The 27,468-nt window shown below is 36.0% G+C and overlaps 2 protein-coding genes across 16 annotated transcripts in view; both read left to right on the plus strand.

The window, feature by feature from the left end:
* The window catches only part of LOC127874273 (G-protein coupled receptor 157-like), a 169,207-nt gene that overhangs the window by 138,618 nt on the left and 3,121 nt on the right, over nt 1-27,468 (plus strand). For 4 of the 14 annotated variants that reach the window (XM_052418507.1, XM_052418502.1, XM_052418505.1 and 1 more), the window contains one exon: nt 27,287-27,313. The exons of 2 other annotated variants lie outside the window; for them this stretch is intronic. The gene's annotated coding sequence lies outside the window, so the exon portion shown is untranslated. Of the gene's footprint in view, nt 1-24,712; nt 24,845-25,638; nt 26,077-26,855; nt 27,062-27,286; nt 27,314-27,468 lie in introns of those variants that run through there. 8 more of the 14 variants (XR_008046764.1, XR_008046765.1, XM_052418500.1 and 5 more) reach the window with 6 other exon arrangements.
* LOC127874272 (28S rRNA (cytosine-C(5))-methyltransferase-like) lies at nt 835-21,362 on the plus strand. Of its 2 annotated transcripts, none has more exons than XM_052418498.1 (8): nt 835-955; nt 6,078-6,257; nt 6,999-7,107; nt 9,293-9,404; nt 11,178-11,319; nt 16,903-17,018; nt 19,545-19,723; nt 20,559-21,362. In XM_052418498.1, exons 1-8 carry the CDS (start codon nt 863-865, stop codon nt 21,242-21,244), a joined length of 1,617 nt encoding a protein of 538 aa, XP_052274458.1. In that variant the 5' UTR covers nt 835-862; the 3' UTR covers nt 21,245-21,362. The 2 variants fall into 2 exon arrangements, with proteins under 2 accessions (XP_052274458.1, XP_052274459.1); XM_052418499.1 differs by lacking the exon at nt 835-955 and adding an exon at nt 3,318-3,667.

Raw genomic sequence — 27,468 nt, forward strand, 5'->3', positions numbered from 1 at the left:
ACGCTTTTAAGTTATTTTTAGTTTAATGGAAAACTAATTTAGTCCATGTATTGCCATTTCCTGGGTCTGATTGAACAGCTGCGATGTGAGCATGCAATTGTTAACGTAATCCACACCGCATATGTTTGATACCTTGGTATACAGAATTGAAAAATGATATCCAAGCAGAAATATCAGACACCTTTATAGCCTGGTCTAAAACTAGCCATAGCGAAGGATTACCTAGCCCTCTGGCTACTGGTGACAGATACTTAGCTGATTTAACAGTTTGAGTTCAGCCGTGAACCTGGTTATCATGGACAATTGTAGACGCTTTCAAAGAAAACTGGGCTTAGTGCGTGTGTGTTAAATGTCATCCTCACACGATGATCAGGGACAAGACTATCCGTAAACACCGGGCTGTCGTTTAGAAGCTACCTACAATAAACGATACATTTCGTTTAAGCTAAAAATGTCGTCCCTGATTAGTCTGTGCGGACTGGAAGATTCTAATAAACTTACTACGTGTAGTGTTAATCAGATCTCGGTTCACAATAGTATCTATTCTTACCGCTTGTGTTGGTGTTGTTACAGACAATTATTTCAAAACGATTTTGCGAGGCACAAACCATTCATTAAATACAAACCTGTGCCAAAGATATGGATTTTAGTAATGCATTTGATATATTCTATATGTGACAAAGTGATGGACTTCAAAAATGCACTTATTTGTATCAATCCTGATATTTATAAAAGCCTTACAGACATGTGTGATTGTGTGTATGCATATTGTTTGCCATACATAGCTTGAGGTTAAAATTGGTGTAGTGTCGCCGATTCGACATGTAGATTGTACTGTGTCTAACCTGCCATAGCAAACAGCATGGATGTTTATGTTGAAGCAAGTCGTATTTTACAGACTGTTTTAAGCAAAAAGGCATCAATTAAGACTCAAGTTTATTTGTCTTTGATACAGGTGTGTTTCGTCGTGAACGCGTCTTATACGACATGTTGCACTACATGTCAATAATATATATAATTTTCTGGGTGTATGCTTCGGATAATCATTATTTTCGGACAAGAAGTGTTTTTTCAGGGTCGTGATTTTTTCTCCTTTCAGCTGATTTCCTCCCTTTGCATTTCAAACTAAGTTTACAAATAAATAGTAATTTAACTTAGCATGATCTGTATAGGAATGAAGAACTTACTTGAACATAATACTCGCGAGAGGCGTGAGTCAGTACTATGAGATAGATAGATAGAACACTGTAAGGGGAGGGTTGGCTTTTATGTTAATCAGGCCAGCCTTAGAATACGGATCATGTGTTTGGTCCCCTCACCAAAAAAAACATAAAGTTAATTGAAGATGTTCAAAGAAGATCAACTAAACTAGTGCCATTGTTGGCACATCTACAGTACACTCCACGCGTTTTCCCCAATTTCCCTCCATACTCCGCGGGTTTCGACCTGGAGGGAGATTAAGAAAATCCCGCTATACGCGGCGTTTGCATGATTTTGGACGCGGCGGTTAACGATCGGCAAAACTGATAAACCGACGCGGCGGCCCTCGGCGTTGGCAACGCGGGGGAAACTCCGCGTTTTACGAGATAACGATCAATTTAATTTTGTTTGACTTCCTGATTATCAAATAAAATTACATTTATTACAAGTACATACATGTACATGTAGTATAATATTTACAATTAAAAAAAAACAACCAAGATAGATCGATCCCGACGTGGTTGTAGAAGTAGTTGTGGTTGTATAGAAAACTCGTTGATTTACGACACACAAAACGTCGTCTTTTAACTAATACTTACCAATTAATATAAACACAGTTTGCAACATTGTTTTTATTTTGATAATTTAATCCAAAGTTTTCATGTTAGCAGGTGATTTTCTATAATGAACATGTATACAAATGACCAAGGACCCTAAAAATCTCGCAAATCTGTGTGAATTGACAGTTTGACGTAATCAAAGAAAAGCCGCTTCCTGTCTAAAGGCATAACTTACTCAAGTAAACACGTTCAACGAATGCATAAGGAATGGTTTTAATTGTCGGAACAAAGTCTATTCTCTGCTCGCTAATGCATTGATTTTCTCTTTGTTTGTAGGTTATTCCATTGATTGCTAAAAGGTGGTAACTATTGAGTTGATAATTGCATTTAATATTCACAGTTGTATTCTTGTTGCGTCGACATTCTAAACAATGTTTACCAGTAATTATGGACCAAATCGGCAGAGTGACATTCACACATGTTAATCCCTTTTGTCAAAACACCGAATACAGCAGTCTACACAATAGGTCAGTAGACAAGCTTTGCGTGTTTTCATAACGTCAATCACTTAAAATCCAGTTCCGCCCAGATGTCTTCTGTAATCAGTTTACAGTACAATTAGTGTTAAAATAATTACTCTACTAAAATACCGTAACGATAAAGATTCGGCGTGTTCGATTTGAAATTATTTTAGAGGAAATATCAACTTATTCGCGATATAATTTCGTTAATAAATACCAAAGAAACTTTTAACCGAAATCAACAATGTTCTCTGCGCTACAAAGTTTGTATCAAAAAAATCAATACACGCACGCTTTGCAGGAGTATACATTGTACCTTGACCTTGTACATTGCAGCATAATTTTCGCGCGCTTTTGTCGGGAAATATACATGACTGTTTATTGGAAGCATTTGTAAACGTCGTGTTAACAATTAAAAATCGTAGTGTGTTTCGGATTACTAATTATTATTCTCATTTGGAAATTTTACGGAACATTTATTCTTGTGTCGTATGTGTTATGATTTAAATATTAATTTGTCAAATGTATTATATTAGACTAATTCATATTGTAGACGTACCTGTGAATTAAAAAACATAATTTTTATACGTATTAATTTTCTATACAATTATCTTTTTATACATGTACTACAGTATTTAAACAATTTATTATAACAATGTTTTTATTTTTTGGCATGCCCAGTAGCACACTGCTAACGCGGCGTTGCGCGGCGATCACTGATAAGAACGGAAGGTGTCTGCATTTACCGACTAGCCTAAAGTAATACACGCCGCGGGAATTAGCGAACGCGGCGTAACGCCGAGCGTTTTATCGAGTTCACCTCGCTCTTCCAACGCCGCGTGAACACTCGCTAGCAGAAAAAACCCGCGGAGGGAGCGCGTTTTTTGGGGAAAACGCGTGGAGTGTACTGTACCATACAACCAGAGACTTTGAAAGTTGGGACTAGTCACACTTGAGTACAGAAGGGACAGGGCAGATATGATCCAAATTTTCATATCTTTACATAAGCTGGGAAAATTGTTTGATCTGGCTGAGGATAATCTTATTGGTCATCACTTGAAACTAAGAGGCAAGAATTCCAAAAGTAATGTAAGACTCAACACCTTTAGTCAAAGATCTATTCATTACTGGACCAGTTTGGAAGAATCAACAATAGCTGCCACAAGTGTTCATTTAAATAGTTGCTAAATTCTGAGAAATGGAACATAAAGAAGTTTAACCCATCTGTAAATTAAGTTAAATTAACAATTAAACTTTTACTAAGCGCACTCTAGAGAAGTTTTAACAAAATAGTATATACCAGAGAGAGATGCTAAAGAAGAGACCATTTATCAGAGGGGCCATTACAGCATAGCTAAATTACGGCCCAACAGTCCAGGTATCCAGGTATTTCCCCTGAGCCTTATGCAGTTCTTAAATCACAACTCTGGTTTAGTTGTTTCTGTTCATCAATCATACATGCCAGACGTCCTGATCTTGGCAGGTCAGTCCTACTCTTGTCCCTGCGTCCCAATATGAGACAATTTGTCCTTGATGAACATTTGTAAAAACAACATGCGTTCTATAAATTCACAATAAAATTCGCTATTCAAACTTTGTCTGAAATAAATTTACATCGCTTATCCCTTTCTTGCCCCCTATTGAGAAACTATTTCTACTATGCGAGTTTTTTTTACACCTTGTCAGCAATTTGATAGGTAATTTGTGATTTTATGATGAATAAACACCATGTGGTCTTTATAAACCGGGTCGCTTATTGCTATCAATAGATGCAACGTAGTAAAATAAAAGCCAACTGCTTTTGTAGTACATGTCATTATCAAATCCAGTCATTCTGTTATGAGGTATTAAGTATATTATACCACCTGAGTCTTAAAAACATGTCAGATTTTGTAAATCAAACAAAATGAGTGCTGACCTATACAAATTTATGTTTCACATAAATTTACTTTTTTTTTATTGATTTTCAGAAAATAGTTTGTGCATATTGCATCAATCTAAATTTAGAGTTAATTGATAATTGGTTAAATAAGAACAGTGCTCGAAACGTGTTGTGTTTATGAAGTTCATGAACACATTTATGGTCAAAATTTGCGAAAAATTATGAGTTTTTGTAAGTAATATACATGTACTGGTTGCTGACTAATTTAAACACAAGTGAAATGATTGATCGCTTAAGTTGTCCCGCTTTTGTCAATTTCCTTTAGTTTTGTATGAATCGTCCCGATTTGCACTTGAAATTTTCTGGCATGTGAGTCAGCAATACAAATACTAAGATATAAAGATTCCATATTGTCAACTATTGTTCCATGTAATAATAATCTTTTGATGGAAATGTTAAAATCCAAAGAACTCTTCATAGATTTAATTCAAGGTTCATGTAAGTGACAAGGTTGGGTGTGTTAAAGCTTATGACATAAACATTTTATCCTTCAATTTGGGGTACAGTTTTTTTTGTTGCACAAATAAAGCGTGATTGAAATACAAGCGTAGGGAGTATCAGTAAAATTGAGGACCAAACTTGATATTTCATGTTAGAAATGAAAGTCAGATAATGAAATTATTTTTTTATTATTCAGGATTTACTTTTGATCCACAACATACTGGATTGATAATGACTTTATTTTTAAGCGCCACAAACATAGTTGAAATATTTCTCGTAACTTTTCATGTTTGCAGATCATATTTGTTTTCATTTATGTCATAAAACAGTAGAGACATTTGTAAAATGTCCCTGAAACACTGTGAAAATGTATAAACAAACGTTAATGACTCTGTCACTGGTTTGATATGTTATTACATTTGACTGATACTGTGAAGTTAGAACCATAGACTAGCGTATATTTGGATCATATGAAGTTGAAAAACCATCAATATTTCACATTAAAAAGTAAAAAAAATATAGGAACTTGTTTTGGAAATTTTCATTTAAATGAACATTTCTGTTATAAACAAATCCACAGCCTTTGGATTCTCCATATCTCATATATTGAGCATATAAATTTTATTATCACATGCCATACCCTGTTTCCTATGTAATATAACCATTACATATATATTTTTATCTTACACATGCAGGGCCCTCAATCTATCAAATCTGCCGCTGAATTTCGGCGGCAGTCCCCCACCTGAAAAGTATACTTTTTTCCCCTTTTTTTTTTAATAGAAAGATGTGTCTCATGATTATTATATCTCAATTCTATTTCAATTTAATCTTTTCAAACATACTAAATTATGAAAAATGCAATGAATATAGTGTAAACATGTACAAATGAAATAATGAGAGAGTAAGTAAAAAAAATCCCCCAAAAAGGGAAACGCCGCGAAAATTCCCCCTCCTAAGGGCTGCGGACCCCTTCCCCCAAAGTGTGAGGGCCCTGACATGTGTAATATACTTTTTAAGCGTTTTCATTGGCTTAGTTTTTGTTTATTGACCAATCGCTCTTTGTTATTTTGCTGAAATGACGTTGCAAGTCAAATGACATCACGAAATGTGAACAACATTTGGGTTTTATCATTATGTTTGCCTGAATATTTATTTATTTTGCTCATTTAAAAGCATGTGATAAAAAAGATCTGACGCTCATTGCCATATCATACCATATTAGATTAAACTCATTCAGGAAATTTGTTAGTAAGCTTGCTTAAGGCTCGCTAACAAACAAAATTCCTGAATTCGTTTAATAAAATATAGTATGATATGGCAACTCCGAGTCTCGTGCCAGATCCTTTATATATGAGTGATGCACATGAAAGAGCTATGTATTGTAATATATACAAGATTGTTTATTTCTAGAACAAGAAAGCGCTGTATGCAGTTGTCTGTGAAGTGTTGAAGAATGCCCCCATATTGAAGCAGATTGCTGGCAAGTGTGAGGGTTTCCTGCGAGACAAGCAACTTAAACATGATGAACACTTGGCCTTGGTGCTGCTGTATGAACACATGTTTGGTAGGGGAGTGCGAGGCAGATTCAAGGTACATAGAGAATTGAGGGCCATTTCAATAGCTTGTCTGCCAGTTGCAAATAAAGCAATTTATTATTTAATATTTTGTCTGCAAACATTGCAATAAAAATTGATTAAAAAAGCGTAAGTTACTTATTTATTTATTTTTGTAAACTGGTCCAGTTTTTTATTTCAGATTTCTTATTGTTCTTAATAATGTATTGATTAAATTTAGCATGGCAAAGGCAGTGTACAGAGCCACAAGTGCTAGTTTTTCTTTCCTATGTTCATAAGCTGGTATTCATAAGCAACAGTAAATTTCCATTTTTACGTTATTCATATTTTCCTATAAACCAAATGAAAACATTCAACATAAAGTTGTGCTTTTAAATGTAACTATAATACAACTATTATAGATCTAACCAGAGTTATACATTATATTTGTTTTGGATATTTTTTAACTTGCATGTCAGTGTGTAAGCATACACTTGTAATGTTAATTCTCAGTTTGATGACTTAATTGCTTGTCAAAAAAAGGTTGCATGACTTGGCATCACGCAGTGTGGTTGAATGACTTTGCATGTACGTAGTGTTCTCCAGAAGTATTGGCAGCCAGCAACTTTACAGATTACTTACAATCTTGGCCCCTAAAATATAAATTCAAAAATGCCTGTTTTAGTTCTCAGTTGCTGACTACTTCAAAAATATGCCTGGCTACTCTATTGTTTATTGAAAACTCTAACATAAGGTGACCGTTGATGTTGAAATTCAGGTGATCATGGCGAGACACAAGACAGGTCTTCATGCAGCATGTGAGAGACTGAAGATAGAAGCTGGGGTTAGTGATCTCAAACAGCTCTTAACAAACACACAACCTGAAGGTAATGCACATGTAAATATAATTGATTATAGACAGATCAGGATTTCACCTTGCTATTTTATTGGGAGTCTAGAAAGCAAAAGTTTGCAAGAAAACATGTTTCTAAGTTCTTTTTTCTTAATGTGTCAAAGTTATTCAAGGTTTTCATATAACAATACATAAAGTAGGCCAAAGTCCCAAGTGGACTAAGTAAGCATACACTTAATCAAACCCCATTATACAAATGAATACTTGAGTTGAACCCTGTTAGAGGGAGGCATTTTCCTCAGCTGAGATCGTTTTTATGCCCCGGGTAGGGTGGCATATAGCAGTTGAACTGTCAGTCTGTCTGTCTGTGTGTCCGTCCGAAAACTTTAACATTGGATATAACTGTTGCAATATTGAAGATAGCAACTTGATATTTGGCATGCATGTGTATCTCATGAAGCTAAACATTTTGAGTGTTGAAAGGTCAGGTCAACCTTCAAGGTCAAAGGTCACATAACTAAATCCAAGGGAAGTAACAAGCTTTTAAGGGAGATAATTTCTATTATATATCATTTGGCAGGTACCGATCAATTTCACAAGGGAAATAATATTTTGGATGAGTTATAAAATGGTTACGTTTGCTTGAAAAACATGGCCGCCAAGAGGCAGGGCATTTTTCCTTATATGGTTATAAATGGATATAGTAAAATCTTGTTAACACTCTAGAGGCCACATTTATTGTCCAATCTTCATGAAACTTGGTCAGAAGATTCATACCAATAATATCTTGGACGAGTTCGAAAATGATGCCGGTTGGTAGAAAAACATGGCCGCCAGGGGGCGGGGCATTTTTCCTTATATGGCTATACTATACTATAGCTGCTATAGTAAAACCTTTTTAACACTCTAGAGGCCACATTTATTTTCCGATCTTCATGAAACTTGCTCATAAGATTTGTCCCAATAACATCTTGGATGAGTTCAAACATGGTAACCTTTGCTTGAAAAACATGGCTGCCAAGGGGCTGGGCATTTTTCCTTATATGGCTATACTAAAATATTGTTAACACTCTAGAGGCCACATTTATTGTCCAATCTTCATGAAACTTGGTCAGAAGATTCATACTAATAATATCTTGGACGAGTTCAGAAACAATGATGCCGGTTGGTTGAAAAACGTGGCCGTCAGGGGGTGGGGCATTTTTCCTTACATGGCTATTATAAAACCTTGTTAAAACTCTAGAGGCCACATTTATTTTCCGATCTTCATGAAACTTTGTCAGAAGATTTGTCCCAATGATATCTCGGATGAGTACAAAAAATTGTTTTGGTTTCTTTAAAAACATGGCCACCAAGGGACGGGGCATTTTTCCTTATATGGCTATATATGGCTTTTGTAAAACCTTGTTAACACTTTAGAGGCCACATTTATTGTCCTGTCTTCATGAAACTCGGTCAGAAGATTCATCCCAATAATATCTTGGACGAGTTCAAAAATGATGCCAGTTGGTTGAAAAACATGGCCATCACGGGGGCGGGGCATTTTTTTCTTATATGGCTGTTGTTTAACCTTGTTAACACTCTAGAGGTCACATTTATTTTCTGCTCATCATGAAACTTAGTCAGAAGATTTTTCCCAATGATAGCTTGGATAAGTTCGAAAATGGTTTTGGTTGCTTTAAAAACATGGCCACCAGGAGCGGGGCATTTTGCCTTATATGGCTATACATGTATATGGCTATAGTAAAACCTTGTTAACACTCTCGAGGCCACATTTATTGTCAAATCTTCATTAAATTTGGTCAGAAGATTGGTCTCAATGATATCTTGGATGAGTTCGAAAATAATTATTTTTGCTTGAAAAACATGGCTTCCAAGGGGCGGGGCATTATTCCTTTTTCCTAAAATGACTATAGTAAAATCTTGTTAACACTCTAGAGGCCACATTTACTGTCCGATCTTCTTGAAACTTGGTCAGAAGATTCATCCACATAATATCTTGGACAAGTTTAAAAATGATGCCGGTTGGTTGAAAAACATGGCTGCCAGGGGGCGGGGCATTTTTCCTTATACGGCTATAGTAAAACCTTGTTAACACTCCAGAGACCACATTTATTTTCTGATCTTCATGAAACTTGGTCAGAAGATTTGTCCCAAAAATATCTTGTTATCTCAGGTGAGCAACTTTAGGCCTTTCAGGCCCTCTTGTTATATTTCAGACTCTTTACCCAAGTATGTCCGTATCAATACATTGAAAAGTGACCTTACAACTGTGAAGAAAGCCTTTGATGCCAAGTACAAGTTTCAGTGTATGGACCTTCAAGATTTCAGGTAATTGCATTTTATCTTTTTAAATGTACATTGTACACAGATATTTTCTTTTTACTAACTTAAATAAATTTAAAGAACATATAACATTGCTGAGTTGAATTTAATTTGTTCCAGTAATTCTGCTTTGATAGGGCTCATCGTTGAATGTGTCACATTTTTCTGAGTGTACTTCAATAGAACCAAATGTAAAATATTGTGTAAGGAGGAATATTACGCATTTTTGTTTTGCTTCTTTATAAAGTGCTATATATTCTATATGCTATATATTGTATAGAATAAGAGGATATTGTAGAAAATGTTAAATTATTAAGTCTTCAAAAGTGTCATAAAGTTTTCAACAACTCCATCTGTGGAGTTTAGATATTTATGTTTTTTTAAGTTATTATGGAGAGGATTCGATATATATTAGTGTAGTAATTGACCTACTTTTCCATTTCTTAGCACAAGTCTCCCGTTCCTGCTGTAGTAGAAGATGATCTGCTGGAATTTCTCTGGTGGTCTGTCTTAGCATTCAACTGTCCTCTGACACAGATTTGTAAATTTTGGGCCTGTAAAAGGACCCATTTCCAAAATATGACCTCAAAATTCCCAATGTGTTTCCAAAATAAACCAATTTTGTTATGCCCCCGGATCGAAAGATCGGGGGTATATTGTTTTTGGCCTGTCTGTCTGTCATTCATTCATTGTTTGTGTCCCAAAACTTTAACCTTGGTTAACGTTTGATAACTTTTGCAATATTGAAGATAGCAACTTGATATTTGGCATGCATGTGTATCTCATGGAGCTGCACATTTTGAGTGGTAAAAGGTCAAGGTCATCCTTCAAGGTCAAAGGTCAAATATATGGCTCTAAAGCGGCGTAAAAACTTTAACCTTGGTCATAACTTTTGCAATATTGAAGATAGCAACTTTATATTTGGCATGCATGTGTATCTCATGGAGCTGCACATTTTGAGTGGTGAAAGGTCAAGGTCATCCTTCAAGGTCAAAGATCAAATCTATGGCTTCAAAGCGGCACAATAGGGGGCATTGTGTTTTTGACAAACACATCTCTTATTTAGTTTCAACATTCAGTTCATCTCCTATTAAGCGCTTAAAGTTAAACCTTATTAAATGTATTCTCAATTTTAAAACATTTGTTAGCCAAAAACACAACTCTTATTTTCCAATTTACGCCGGAAAGACCCAATTTTACCAAATCCAAAGGGACCCGGCCCCATTCCCAAAATGGTAAAAAAACAACTGAGAAGGTCTCCTACACTTGTCTCATGTTGAGAAAAATTGTGACGCTTTTATAGGTTTGGAACCAAGATTCAAACAAACCGTATACAAATTTAGAGGTACTGAAGTACAGATTTATTGATTGTGCATACTAGTTTGATTCTCTGCAAATTTTTCTTAGCATTTTAGTAAAACACTGCAAAATAACACAATTTGTTTTGAATAAAAAATATTTTTGACTTTGCCTTCTGGTAACATTTCCATCAAAATGATGCAATGCTGATAATTTGCATTAGTCAGTAGGTGGGAAAAAAATGCAAAACACTTGCATAGAAAAACAGGATTCTGCTTCGATTGAAATCCATGATTGTCATATTAGTTGTTAAAATAGGTAAAGACTTACCTCATGTCTTAACTATGTAACTCATAATGATGTATTACATCATGTTTGTTTCAGCCCACAGGCCTGAAATATATATCAGACAGCATTATTTCAGGCAGATATCAATGTAGTGGTATGGTAAAATAATTTGTTACGTCATGTTTGTTTCAGCCCACAGTGTCTGTGTGAGATTCTTCAGCCCCAGACTGTTATAGAGGACCCCCACATCCCCAATGTATTGATGTTCCCACCTGGCACTGACCTGCACACACAGCCATTATACATGAATGGCTCTATAATTCTGCAGGATAAGGTTAGAACATCAGCTTAAAACCATAACCACTGATATACACATGTTAACCTTTAACCACTTATATTACGCATTTTAACTCTTTACCACTTTTAAACACATTTGAATCCTTAACCACATATATACGCATTTTAACCCTTTACAACTTATATACACATTTTAACCCTTTACCACTTATATACACATTTTAACCCTTTACAACTTATATACACATTTTAACCCTTTACCACTTATATACACATTTTAACTCTTTACCACTTGTATACACATTTTAACCCTTAACCACATATATACGCATTTTAACTCTTTACCACTTGTATACACATTTTAACTCTTTACCACTTGTATACACATTTTAACCCTTTACAACTTATATACACATTTTAACCCTTTACCACTTATATACACATTTTAACCCTTTACCACTTATATACACATTTTAACCCTTTACAACTTATATACACATTTTAACCCTTTACCACTTATATACACATTTTAACCCTTTACAACTTATATACACATTTTAACCCTTTACCACTTATATACACATTTTAACTCTTTACCATTGGTATACACATTTTAACTCTTTACAACTTGTATACACATTTTAACCCTTTACAACTTGTATACACATTTTAACCCTTTACAACTTATATACACATTTAAACCCTTTACAACTTATATACACATTTAAACCCTTTACAACTTATATACACATTTTAACCCTTTACCACTTATATACACATTTTAACCCTTTACCACTTATATACACATTTTAACTCTTTACCACTTGTATACACATTTTAACCCTTTACCACTTGTGTTCTCATTTGACACTTTTGTAGCCCCTTTGAAAAGCAAGTTTAATTAAAGAGCTTTCTTACTAGATTCAAGTTTTCAAGGCTTCATTTCCAACCCTATGATATTGATGAGTAGCAAGCAGCATAAAACCTGAACAGCCTGGTTTCATATAGCCATTTTTACTTTGGTTTTGAGCAGGAAAGGATTACTGAGATTTAAAACTCTGGGTCAGGTGTCAGGTTTGGAACTTATTTAAAGTGCTTTTAATCTCCAAAGAATTGCATAAACTATTCCAAGGTGATGACCAGTTTTATTCCTTTGTTGCGTTTTTTGTATTTGCGTCCTGATTGTTATCTGTGTTGTGTGTCATATTGTTTTGCACTTGGTTTATCTCCGTACAATCCATAAATGGACATCGTTTTGGGAAAACTATGCTTAATGCATGTTTACAAGGGACAGTGCTTTGTGTCTCTCCTGGAGACTTCCTGTGATTTTAATTAGCTCCACTGGCCAGAGGCCAGGGAGGCTTATGTCATGGTCCTGTGTCCTTCGTGCGTGCGTGTGTTAAGTTTTCCTTAAACATCTTCTCCAAAACTACTGGTCCAATTCTGATGAAATTTCGCAGGAATGTTCCTGGGGTGAACCTCTTTTAAATTTGTTCAAATAATGCCCCTGGGGTCTAATTTGACCCTGCCCCTGGAATGAAAATTTGCTTATATAAGGCCTATTTTATGAAAACTTTAAAAATCATTTCGTCCATAATCATTGGGCCTAGGGCTATCAAATTTGGAATGTAGAGACATCTAATAGTCCTCTACCAAATTTATTCAAATTATGCCCCTGGGGCCAAATTTGACCCTGCCCCGGGGGTCACAAAATTGAACATATGCTTATATATGGCCTATTTTGTGAAAATTTTAAAAATCACCTCGTCTATAATCATTGGGCCTAGGGCCATCAAATGTGGTATGTAGAGACATCTAATAGTCTTCTTCCAAATTTGTTCAAATTATGCCCCTCGGGTCAAATTTGACCTTGCCCCGGGAGTCACAAAATTGAACATATGCTTATATAAGGCCTATTTTGTGAAAACTTTAAAAATCATCTCGTCTATAACCATTGGACCTAGGGCTATCAAATGTGGTATGTAGAGACATCTAATAGTCCTCTACTCAATTCCTACAAATTATGCCCCTTGGGTCAAATTTTACCCTGCCCCGGGGGTCACAAAATTGAACATATGCTTATATAATGCCTAGTTTGTGAAAACTTTTAAAATCATCTTGTCAATAACCATTGGGCCTAGGGCTATCAAATTTGGTATGTAGAGACATCTAATAGTCCTCTACCAAATTTGTTCAAATTATGCCCCTGGGGTCAAATTTGACTCTGCCCCGGGGGTCACAAAATTGAGCACATGCTTATATCAGGCCTATTTTGTGAAAACATTAAAAATCATCTCGTCCATAACCATTGGGCCTAGGGCTATCAAATTTAGTATGTAGAGACATCTAATAGTCCTCTACCAAATTTTTACAAATTATGCCCCTCGGGTCAAATTTGACCCTGCCTTGGGGGTCACAAAATTGAACATATGCTAATATAAGGCCTATTTTGTGAAAACTTTAAAAATCATCTCGTCCATAACCATTGAGCCTAGGGCTATCAAATTTGGTATGTAGAGACATCTAATAGTCCTCTACCAAATTTGTTCAAATTATGCCCCTGGGATCAAATTTGACCCTGCCCCGGGGGGTCACAAAATTGAACATATGCTTATATAAGGCCTATTTTGTGAAAACTTTAAAAATCATCTCGTCCATAACCATTGGGTCTAGGGCTAATAAATTTGGTATGTAGAGACATCTAATAGTTCTCTACCAAATTTCTTTAAATTATGCCCCTGGGGTCAAATTTGACACTGCCCCGGGGGTCACAAAATTGAAAATATGCTTATATAGGGTCTATTTTGTGAAAACTTTACAAATCTACTTGTCCATAACCATTGGGCCTAGGGCTACTTAATTTGGTATGTAGTGACATCTTAGAGTCCTCTACCAAGTTTTTTGTTAAATTATGCCCCTGGGGTCAAGTTTGACCCTGCCCAGAGGATCACAAAATTGAACATATGCTTATATAAGGCCTATTTTGTGAAAACTATAAAAATCTACTTGTCCATAACTGTATGGCATAGGGCTATAAAATTTGGTATGTAGTGACATGTAATAGTTCTCTTCTTAGTTTGTTCAAATTATGCCCTTGGGGTCAAATTTGAAACTGCCCTGGGGGTCACAAAATTGAATATATGCTTATAAAGGTCTTATTTTTGAAAGCTTTACAAATCTACTTGTCCATAAACATTGGGTCTAGGGCTACCAAATTTGGTATGTAGTGACATCTTATGGTCCTCTACAAAGTTTGTTCAAATTATGCTCCTGGGGTCAAGTTTGACCCTGCCCCTGAGGGTCACAAAATTGAACATATGCATATATAAGGCCTATTGTGGGAAAACTTTAAAAATCTTTTTGTTTCTTTCCGTATGGCATAGGGTTACTAAATTTGGTATGTAGTGACATGTTATAGTTCTCTTCTTAGTTTGTTCAAATTATTATGCCCCTGGGGTCAAATTTGAAACTGCCCCGGGGGTCACAAAATTGAATATATGCTTATAAAGGGCTTATTTTGTGAAAACTTTAAAAATCTCTTGTCCATAACCATTGCGTCTAGGGCTACCAAATTTGGTTACATAGTAACATCTTATAGTCCTCTACCAAGTTTGTTCAAATTATGCTCCTGGGATCAAATTTGACCCTGCCCTGGGGGTCACAAAATTGAACATAATCTTATATGGAGTCTATTTTGTGAAAACTTAAAAAATCTTCATGTCCATAAACATTGGGACTAGGGCTACCAAATTTGGTGTGAAGTGAAATCTTATAGTTCTCTACCTAGTTTGTTCATATTATGCCCCTGGGATCAAATTTGACCCTGCCCCGGGGGATCACAAAATTGAACATATGCTTATATCAGGCCTATTTTGTGAAAACTTAAAAAAAAATCTTGTCCATAACCATCCAGCCTAGGGCTATCAAATTTGGTATGTAGTGACATCTTATAGTCCTCTACCAAATTTGTTTAAATTGTATCCCTGGACTCAAATTTGAACCTGCCCCGGGGTCACAAAATTGAACATATGCTTATATAATGCCTATTTTGTGAAAACTTTAAAAAAAAATCTTGTCCATAACCATTAGGCCTAGGGCTACACAATATAGTATGTAGTGACATTGTATAGTCCTCCATTTAGTTTGTTCAAATTATGCCCCAGGAGTCAATTTGACCCTGCCCTGGGGGCCACAAAATCGATTATTTGCTTATATAGTGCCTATTTTGTGAAAACTTTACAAATCTACTTGTCCTTAACCACAAGGCATAGGGCTATCAAATTTGGTATGTAGTGAAATTTTTATAGTTCTCTACCAATATTGTTCAAATTATGCCCCTTGGGTCAAATTTGACCCTGCCTGGGGGGGTCACAAAACTGAACATACACTTATATGGGGCCTATTTTGTGAAAACTTTAAAAATTTCTTGTCCATAACCATTGGGTCTAGGGCTACCAAATTTGGTATATGTAGTGACATCTAATAAACCTCTACCAAATTTGTTCAAATAATGCCTCTGGGGTCAACTTTGACCCTGCCCTGGGGGGTCCCAAAATTGAATAAACACTGACAAAGCGCCTATTTTGTGAAATCTTTAAAAATCTTCTTGTCAAAAACCATTCAGACTATGGCTACCAAATTTGGTATGCAGTAACATCTTATAGACCTCTACCAAATTTGTTTAAATTATGCCCTTTGGGTCAAATTTGACCCTGACATGCGGGTCACAAAATTGAACATTTTATATGCTTATATCTTGCTTATTTTGTGAAAACTTTAAAAATATTCTTGTCCTTAACTCTAGGACCTAGGGCTACCATGTTTTGTATGTACATGTTGTGAGATATAGTAGTCCTCTACAAAGTTTGCTCAAATTATGCCCCTGGGGTTAAATTTGACCAAGCCCAGGGGTCACAAAAGTGTAAATGTGCTTCAATAGGGCCTATAATTAAGTATTTGCACATGCAGAGAATATTTGTGCCAGCCTTTTTTCAGCAGTGGAGCTATACAGGGCCATCATGGGCCTCTTGTTTATAAAAAGTTGAAAGTTTCATCCCTGATTACATGTAGCCTTGGTAGATTGCTAATCTGAGACAAACTTTGTTCACACTTATTAAACCCAGTTTAATCCAGTTTTCCAAAAAGTGACTTATAATATTAAATGACCTCACGATATTTTGAGATTCCTTTGCTGATGCAGTTTGAAGTCTATACATATGCATGACATTGTCTTATTCTACATTAAAATGGCTATTTCTTTTGTTTAACTGTTATATCTTGTTTAATAACTAATGAGATATGTTGAATGTTGGTATTCCTAAAAAACTGTAAAAGTTGAACTTTTTTAGCTGAACAAGGCAAGCGGCTATTAATTTGCTTTCATTTTAGCAAAAATGTCATGTAAAATCAATGTTAAAGGTATAACAAATATATTTTAGTACTTCTTCTTTATTTCAATTAACAAGTTAAGTCATTTAAATACAGTACTAGTAGCTTAACAGGTAACTTAATTTATAACTTTTTTTGTGTCCATAATTTATTGAATAAAAATCAGATAAGCTTCACTGGTTAATAATTAATATACCAAATATCAGATAAGCAAATCTTGTTTACACTGTAGGCAAGCTGTTTTCCTGCCCATGTGCTATCCCCACCCCCTGGCTCCATGGTGATAGACTGCTGTGCTGCCCCGGGCAACAAAACCACACACCTGGCAGCCATACTCAACAACAAAGGGTGAGAAGATATTCATATCAATAAACATCAGTAAAGTCATTCTATACAAATATGTGTGGGAATATATTTATCTTTATTAGCATTCTAATTTTTGAAGCATTGCATTTACCAAGGACTTAAACATTGCAATAGTTTAAAGTATCTGAATGCAGATTGAGAAATTGATATATATATATTTAAGCTACATAATAACATGTACTCTAAATCAAAAAATATTTTTTTAAATAAATTAATCCATATAAAATCAGTGTTCTATATAGCAATAGCAAAAATTGCACTGCTAGATTTGGTATGGCAGGCCTTGAAGAATCCACTCGACCGTCGCATATGCGAGTGAAGTTGATGGTCGGGCGAGAAAAGTTTGTTCAATACTCGACCGACCGGGCTTGTGCTGTTTTTCAAGTTGAGAACAAGGGCTGTTTGTAAAACATTCATGCCCCCCCCCATATGGGCTATCAGTTGTAGTGGCAGCCATTGTGCGATTACGTTTTTTGTCACTGTGACCTTGACCTTTGACCTAGTGACCTGAAAATCAATCGGGGTCATCTGCCAGTCATGATCAATGTACCTATGAAGTTTCATGATCCTAGGCGTAAGCATTCTTGAGTTATCATCCGGAAACCATTTTACTGTTTCAAGTCACTGTGACCTTGACCTTTGACCTAATGACCTGAAAATCAATAGTGGTCATCTGACAGTCATGATCAATGTACCTATGAAGTTTAATGATCCTAGGCGTAAGTATTGTTGAGTTATCATCCGGACACCATTTTACTATTTCAAGTCACTTTGACCTTGACCTTTGACCTAGTGACCTGAAAATCAATAGGGGTCATCTGCCAGTCATGATCAATGTCCCTTTGAAGTTTCATGATCCTAGGTGCAAGCATTCTTGAGTTATCATCCGGAAACCATTTTACTGTTTCAAGTCACTGTGACCTTGACCTTTGACCTAATGACCTGAAATTCAATAGTGGTCATCTGACAGTCATGATCAATGTACCTATGAAGTTTCATGATCCTAGGCGTAAGTATTGTTGAGTTATCATCCCGACACCATTTTACTATTTCAAGTCACTGTGACCTTGACCTTTGACCTAGTGACCTGAAAATCAATAGGGGTCATTTGCCAGTCATGATCAATGTCCCTTTGAAGTTTCATGATCTTAGGTGCAAGCATTTTTGAGTTATCATCCAGAAACCATTTTACTGTTCCAAGTCACTGTGACCTTGACCTTTGACCTAATGACCTGAAAATCAATAGTGGTCATCTGACAGTCATGATCAATGTACCTATGAAGTTTCATGATCCTAGGCGTAAGTTTTGTTGAGTTATCATCCTGACACCATTTTACTATTTCAAGTCACTGTGACCTTGACCTTTGGCCTAGTGACCTGAAAATTAATAAGGGTCATCTGCCAGTCATAATCAATGAACCTATGAAGTTTCATGAACCTAGTCGTAGATGTTCTTGAGTTATCATCCGGAAACCATCTGGTGGGGACGACACCTCTTCTTCGAAGGGGGGCATAAAAATTAATCAGCTCCAGAACGCCTGCCACAATGATACAAATTGCTAACAATTTTTCAAACGAGCAAAAAATAGATTTAGTACACAAAGAAACTGCACTTTCATTTTTACAATGAAAAATGACGTCACGGGCACAGTAAAAATAATTCTCGAAATCGGCTGCCCTCTTTTCGTAGGTGTCAGTGCTCTTAGCTTATCGATTAAAAGTGAAAAAGCAGTTAATTAAATATACTGGTCATGCCTTGAAGATTAAAATTTCATTATAATGTAAATATCAATAAAATAAAATACATCACTGGTTAATTATAATACTTCTTATATTTAATTAAATATAAAGAGAAACAAAAATTATTAATAAACAGAATAATTCGTGATCAGAAGCCTTAGCCAAAATTTACCATATTGTAATCATTTGTCAATCAAGCGCTACAGTCTTTCAGTAAAAGTTTGTCTGAAACATTAAAAATCTGCATGAAAAAGGGTTCTTTTTAAAAATATCTGCAAGGTGAAGAAGACAGGGAACAGAAAAAAGGTCACGAAAACGAGAAGCGGAAAGTATTGAGAAAAGGAAACAGGTGCAGAAAACGTAAGGAAAGCAAATAAAAGCCATCAGATAATGTAGTCAATTTGTTTGCAGTTTAGTGTCACTATGTTACATAGGTAAAAAGGTTGATCATAACTATAACTATATATTTTTTTTTTTTGATGCAGGGCGAGTAATTAAAGTGAAGGGCGAGTGGATTGTCAGGCCTACTTGCCCTGCAGGGAGAGTAGCTCTGGAAAAATTCTTCAAGGCCTGTATGGTTACATAGATTTAACGAGATACATAATGCTCATTTTATTTTTTTGTGTCACAATATATTGCATGTGAATTTCCCGCGACGATATCCAAACATTCAGACAGCTCATGAGAACAACGTCGTGCTTTGGATGCTGCCTAAAGCCAATCTTGCAATAATAATTATTATAAGGAACTTTTCTTCCCATGTTTCAGGAAGGTATATGCCTTTGATAAGGATCCCAAACGACTGGACATTTTGAAGAAGATGGTGGGTAAAGCAGGAGTCACGTGTGTCGTCCCTCGCTGTTTGGATTTCCTGCGCACTGACCCACAAGACACTCAGTTCAAGGATGTTGAATACATTCTGGTCGACCCCTCCTGTAGTGGTTCAGGTAAGTGTTAAGATCTAAACATTATACAAAGTTCTGGAATTAAATAGTCTGATTAAAAATAAATTCATTTGTGCAAGGCTTGTATCACAAGTTCAAAGTTCCAGTTTGAAAAAAGCAAAAAAACGTGGAAGACTAACTGGAACAAATTCCATGTATTTAGCAAATTATTGGAAAATGACCCTTTCCCACTCAGAAGCAAAGTGAAAATGGCTACGTTCAAACAGCAACAAACCAGAACAGCCTGCGAGTGACTTGCATTCTGTTGAGGGTTTTATGCTGTTTGCTGTTAATTAGTATCTAAGGGACTACAAATGCGTAAAAATACATATCATAGTGGTAATGGATTAAGACTTATCCAGCTTTTTACCTCGTCCTTGTGTTAAAAGAACCCTCTATCCTTGACAATCTCATATCTATTGCTGAAGCTGGAACTAACCACATCTTGTATGTTTGAGGGCAGTACATTTGATCTTTTTATTCCCTACCACTTCGCAATCACATCATGTATTTCATGTGTAATTGAAATAAAATGTTGACTGCACAAAAGAATATCATACAAGAATTACTTTGTTTCATGTCTTGCATCCTTTTCATTGCACTCAATGACCATGTGTATTTCACATTCTGCATCTTATGAATGTTGGTTTTTAAGGAACAGCAAAACATAAAAGTTAAAGAAACAAAAACACTTGCAGCTGGTATTTATAAACACAAGTAAAACAAGTGTCATCACATTAATAACTAATCTAGATCTATTTTATAGTTTTTTAGCCAGTATAAAACGAGCAATATGAACATTATTTGATTAGAATAATACATTATATATATTTTTCAGGAATGTTGCAAAGAACAGACGAGAATTCCACGACATCAGTCGAGCGGCTGCAACAGTTGTCAAAATTCCAAATCTCCATACTAAAACATGCACTCAGATTCCCAGCTGTCAGAAGGGTCGTCTACTCCACGTGTTCAATCCATGAAATGGAGAATGAACAAGTAGTCCAGGAAGTGTTCTCTCAAGTGAGTGACAGATTTGAAATTGGTCACGTGATGCCCCACTGGCCAATGAGAGGTCTCGATACCTACCAGCATGGTGCTATGTGCGTCAGAATGTCACCTGACAAGACTCTGACCAATGGGTTCTTTGTGGCTTGTTTTGAACGCAGGAACGAGCTAAGTAATAAGAAAAGTTGCCAGACACATGCAGGAGATGACATGGTTAAAAACAACGCCATGGACTTATCAATAGAAGATACAATTAAAAACATGGATTTTGAAATAGGAGTTAATGTTGTTGGTGTACATGAACGTAATGTTAATGATGAAGTGAATGGTAAGCAGAAATCAATGGTAATGACATTCAAACATATAAAAGACTCAACCTCGGTATTATGTTGTTTACCAAGTGCAATAAGGTCAACCACAATGTGGACAGTGAGTGCAAACATACAACCAGAGTTAGCTAAAGAAAGCGCATGCAGAAAGAAACGACGGAAGTATAAGCATAGGAGAAAAGAATAAAATAATTGTGTATGTTAAGTTGACTTATTTATTTCATATGTTTTGAAAATATAATACTTTTGTTAAAGATTATGCAGTTAACATGTTTATTTTGTGAAATAAATTCCTTTTAAGCAATTGCTGATAGTAAATATGCTCTAAAGCGATAAATGAAGCAGACAAATGTTTTGTCTGCTTTGTATGTGCGTTCTTCTCAAAAGCTCATCCCATCTATACACTGTTAATAATGTAGCTACCAGAAAGACACACTTTCAATACAGAGTTATTGATACAACACAGTTTCTATACACTTAAATGCATTAACCCTGTACCACATAGATATGTAGACAGACCGAAGAGAAACATCATCATTCTAATGGGTGACTTCAACCCCAAGATCGGAAGTGACAACAGAGGATATTAGGAGATCCCACAAAAGAAGTGATCAGCAGCGCCATCAATCAATTGAAGAACGGCAAATCTGCAGGACCTGACAGCATACCGGCAAAAGTTTTTCAGGCTGACTTGGAGACCAGTGCTGAGCTACTACACCCACTCTTCAGCAACATATGGGAAGAAGAAATTCCAACAGAGTGGAAAGATGATTCCCTCATCAAGCTTCCCAAGAAAGGCGACCTCAGCTCCTGCTCCAACTACCGAGGAATCATACTGTTGTCCATCCCAGGAAGGTTGTTAAATCGCATCCTGTTGAAACGAAAGAAAGATGCAGTAGACTCTCATCTTGGTGACCAACTAGCAGGCTTCTGAAAAGAGAGATCGTGTACGGATCGGATATATGCCATGCGCATCATTCTGGAACAATTTCTGGAGTGGAATTCGCCGTTGTATGTCAACTTTATTGACTAAAAAGGCGTTCGAAAGCGTTGACCGGGAGTCCCTCTGCAGAATTCTGAGACACTACGGAGTTCCAGAAAAGATCACCAACATCCTCAAGGCTGCTTACTTTCACCTTTCCTGTTCCTTCTGGCCATTGACCGGGTAATGAAGACATCAACGGAGCAGAAGCAGAATGAAATTTAGTGGACACTCTGGAAACAGTTGGAAGGCCTCGACTTTGGCGATGATTTGGCTCTGCTCTCCCACACCCAACAACATATGCTGGAAAAGACAAACATGGTAGCGGACAACTCAGCTAGACTGGGTCTCACCATCAACAGAGGGAAGAGCAAGGTGTTCAGGACCAATGCATCCAACAACACACCCATCACTGTCTAAGGCAAGGTGCTGGAGGAGTTGGACCGCTTCGCCTGTCTCAGCAGCATTCTGGACAACCAGGGAGGAACCGATGCAGATGTCAGAATCCGCATAGTTAAAGCACGAGAAGCCTTCCATCAGCTGAAAAACATCTGGGGATCCAGCGCAATTGACACCACCAAGATTAGGCTCTTAAATACAACCGTGCAGCCACTACAGTACTCCTCTATGGAGTAGAGAACCCACAGGTGTTGGGCGCGTCGCCAAGTCATTTTAACACTATCAATATGATATAAAACAAGATTTTCATCATTTTGACAAAAAAATTCTGATATAATATATATACAAGGTAGGTATCTCTTGACACAGGAAAATCACCTACATCAACATTTTTAAGCAATTAAGTGCCTTAATGGCGGTCGATTTGCGTAAGCTATGTACCAATTTGTTGGGAAAGGTTGCCTCGTGTCGAAAAATGACCACGAACGGGTACTTGCCAACATAAACTACAAAGAAACACTTCTCGAACTCGTAGAAATGCTAGCTCGGCTCTCGTCTGACCGAACGTTCAGTGCCGATTTTTACAAGAGTCAAAGTATTGAAATACCCCAGCTACCTCACATAACCGCATTTATAAGTACAATAAACAAATAGGATTTTTACAACTAACAACACAGATTTGTCCTGTTTGCGTTTAACGTGATCACTCGTGAAAATATTATTTTCTATGATCACTCGTGAATTAAAATCGATAATCCACCGCTTTCAACAAATATCCTCTATATGTTTTAAGACGACATTTCTTAAAATGTTTATAGCTGTATTAAAATGTCTTGTAAAGGAAACACTCCATAAAAGCGGAGAGTGTCGTCCCTGATTCATATCTGCAATGGCACAGGCTAATATTGACGACAATACATGTATACGCACATGCATTTAGCCCATCTTTTCCATGTCTTTTGTTTGTTTTTCTTTTAAAGGAACTTTTTCACAGATTTTGGCATGTATTGTCGTTTGTCATTAAATGCTTTACGTTGATACATGTAAGAAATCGATCTAAAAAGCTCCAGTAAAAAAAGAATAAAATTAAAGAAAGAAAAAAAGTAACCCTCAACTGGGCTCGAACCACTGACCCCTGGAGTAAAAGCTACTCGGCCATCCGTGCTCATACCAGCATTGATGTATTTTATACTTAATTTAAGCAATCCTCGTAGTATCGCAAAAAATAACGACAGCAACAGAACTCTCCAAATTATTAAATCGTTTCGCATTGCAATGTTTCATAATTTTCAGGTGTCATAATTAAATATTTGCGAATCTCAAACATTTTTTAATTTTGTAAATTTACCAAAACGTGAAAAGGTCCCTTTAACTCGCATATTTGAAACTTAAGTTCCTTCAAAACTAATAATATATTTTGATTATTATAAAAACGAGATTGGATGAATCATTGTTTTTTTTACATTTTGAACGACAAGGCCATTCGAAAGACCCCTTAGTGTCTCACATTGTGCATGCTCATTAGCAATAGAGAAACACTGACCTCCGGAACCCGGAAGAAAGATGTATACAATACAAAGCTGATTCCGAAATGCGCATACGTGCTTTATGTAAATTAGGTGTCCATGACATCGATGTGATATGAAGCGAAACGTCTTCAGCATAACGATGATTTATAACTTGGCATTAGAGCTATTCATGTTGCTCAAACGGATAAACAGATATGACTTGGTTTCCGGTGTTTGTTGTGGCGGGCGATGGAAATCCGATGTACGTGTAACCCAGACCACACTTCTGTTATCAGCCTTAAGACATTTCAAGTGTGCCATCAACCATTTTGTCAACATTATATGTAAACTGTCATCCTTACTCATAGACATATATTATAAACAAAAACTACATGAAATTATTTGCATATTTTAGATTAACCCGATTACACTCAAACGAAACACGAAAAACACCATAAAGATTGAAAGTGTCGTCTCTGGTCAGCTTGTGCGGCCTGCACATACTAATCTGGAACGACACTTAACTCACATGTATTTGGACCCGTTTTACCAGAGCGAGGATCAAATGTAAAGTTTTTACAGTTATGCATGTCCCCCACCGCAATTCACAAACATTCCAAGAGGGATACGGGACATATCTGCACAATATGTGTAAACAAAACACACGTCACATGCTTCAAGCTTGCAACATACAAAAAGTGTCAAAGAACCTGTCCCGATGTATATTCACTTGTTCCCAGAAACGCATCTTTAATTATTGGGCCTCACCTCAAAATATGTTGTTCTTTCTAATTTTAACGTGGGGTGTATAAAACTAAAGTGTGTACACGGTGTACAATGCGGACTAATCTGTTTTGGAAAGCGTTTATATTTGTTTTATGTAATATGACTGTGGTAAGTAAGTTATTGTTTTCTTTTTTTTTGTAGAATAGAATACAATGCACACTTTCGATTTTAAGTGGTATGCTTCTTGGCTACTTAATTCAAATATATTGAGTAGATAAGTTTTTTGCGTATCGCAATGAATTCAATGCTGTTGAATGAAACATCAATACACGCATGGTGTTATTTACTTTGTATCTAATATTTGAATTTCAACGGTAATATTCGAATTACAATTATATCATTTAATATATCTGAAGAAATAGATAGTCTTGCAAATTCAAACTTGTGGCTATTCATTAACTCTTCACTTCCCGAGCAATAAGCTTGACAATTGCTTTATGAGTCTCGCTTTGGGAAAACAGGTCTAAAGTCATGTTCGTTGAGTGTCGTCCCAGATTAGCCCGTGTAGTTCGCACAGGTTAATCAGAGACGACACTTTCGGCCTAGACTATATTTTCTTTTCGATTAGACTTCCTTTCATCGATGTTTTTTCTATAAAATCAGGTTTTCTAAGATTGAGACTCGATTGTGTGAAGTTAGATTACAAATAAAATCAATGACATGAAATTCTAAATGTAAGAGCACTGTAATACAGTAGTTTCCTTCGTATGGAGTGCGCCAAAGTCCAGTTTCATATGCCTATTGATAATACGGAATCAAATGGCTATAATATATCTATATCAATGTATTTGTAAGCCTTGTAAAGCGCATGCGCAAATAACTGTTGCTGGCGTGTGCTATCTATTGATCTGTTTTGACAAACTTTAAATGTGGCTAGACAGAGTACATTATAACAGTTTATTTCAAAATCCCAGTTCATTCAGTGTTATCATTGTTTTACAGTTTTTCTATTTATATTTGAAAGTTAAATAATATTCTTTTTACTTGTTATAGTGATCAACCGCTTTGGGTGTCATTGAATGTTTATTAGGACTTCAGTACTTTTGGCTTAGTAAATAAGCAATCTGGGAAAACTTGGATTAAAGTATATGCGTTAAGTGTCTACCCATATTATTCTGTGCAGTAAGCACAGGCTAATAAGGGACGAAGCTTGTCGCCTACTTTTTCTCACGGATTTTCGAAGAAACCTCCTTTAAACGAAGCAGTGTATACACACGGAAAGTGTCGTTCATGCAGTTTGCATAGGCTGATCCTGGACAGCACTTTACGCAAATTCATTAAGCCCAGTTTTCCCAGAACGCGGCTAACGATCATATATTAGTAAACTGGTATAGGTTCAGCAAGGTAAGTTCATGTATCCGCGTAGTCGTTTCATAACGAATTCTTTACAAAATGGATCCTACAGTAAAATTGTATAATCGTATATAATGGTACATACTTTGAAGTTCGTGGTTAAAGTATACAATGTACATAGTTGATGGGGCAGTCAGGTCCAACTACAATGATTGTCACTAAATTTTATTGGATTGCACGATTCTTAACTTTGATTTTAAAGGCTCTATAAAGGTGACAAATCCAATTATTATGCATATCAACTGGTCTGATTTTTACCGGATTTCAGTTACTCTTGCATAAAAACTGCTAATAAAACAGCTTACGTACAACGTTGTCAAGAATTATGGAAGATAAACCCGTTTCATAATTGGAAGAAATGTTTGCAACTAACGTGATGTGTAGCCTCAGAGCGGTGACATATTCTAAAAATAGCCGAAAGAAAATTAAATTTTAATTCAATTTTAAACAACTTTTAACCAGCAGAAAGTAACTTATTAGATCACTACAAACGTTTTAACCATTTAGAAGAGACTTACTTTGTGGGTGAACGTTAAAAATCATCGTTATATTTTTGGTGACCTGAGTCACTTTCACTTTCTCTTTTCCGAGTAAACAGCGATGTAAATAAACTGATTGTTTGTAAACACAATTGACTTGGAGGACACTTTATTTTGAGCTCAAAACAAGTTGTATTGCTCATTTTTTATTGTAGTGTCCAATAGCATATATATATATTGTTTTTTGATAACCTTTATAAATAAAATATGAAAAAAATATTTAAAAATCGGTAAATAATTACGGATCTTCACCTTTATAGATCCTTTAAGTAAATGTTGCAATGACCTGCATTTTTTAAAATATACTCTAACCTCTTCTAGATTTGGTACACGTATTTTCTAAAATCGAGCAACGAGGATATCCGATACCTACTCAGCCTGTTCATAATCCACCGCTGCAAAAGTGGCTGAATGCCAACTCACATTCTTCGTGTAATGTAAACCCGAACCAATTATGTATTGACTTTCCGCAATGAAAAGACACACCCACCTTCATATTTTAATTTGTTTGAACGCTGTAGTTTTCGCTCCGTTTTAAGAGGCTGTGCTGTATTTCCCTTCGTAAGCGAAGATAGTGTTCACTGTCGATAACCTCATGTTTATCCTCGTTTTAAGCAAATGCAACAGGTATTTTGTTTAAAACACTCATATTTTTGTTATAGATAAGCCATACATCCAGCCCGTTACAGGTATGCAATATTAAGATAATATTTTTGCTAGTAAAACGTGTGTCGTGTTTATTTCCCCCCCCCCCCCCACCCCCCCCCCAAAAAAAAAAAATAAAAAAAATAAAAAATTAATAAATAAAATAAATAAAAAAACTAAGTTAAATGCGTGTTATCCT

Source organism: Dreissena polymorpha, chromosome 3, assembly GCF_020536995.1.
Source record: "Dreissena polymorpha isolate Duluth1 chromosome 3, UMN_Dpol_1.0, whole genome shotgun sequence".
Taxonomy (NCBI): domain Eukaryota; kingdom Metazoa; phylum Mollusca; class Bivalvia; order Myida; family Dreissenidae; genus Dreissena; species Dreissena polymorpha.

Excerpts from the sequence above, each read along its gene's own strand:
- LOC127874272 (XM_052418498.1), top strand. The coding sequence starts at position 863 with ATGGATGTTTATGTTGAAGCAAGTCGTATTTTACAGACTGTTTTAAGC. Across the intron at positions 6,258-6,998 it reads GAGTGCGAGGCAGATTCAAG|GTGATCATGGCGAGACACAA; the intron begins GTACATAGAGAA and ends GTTGAAATTCAG. Across the intron at positions 17,019-19,544 it reads GCCATACTCAACAACAAAGG|GAAGGTATATGCCTTTGATA; the intron begins GTGAGAAGATAT and ends CCCATGTTTCAG.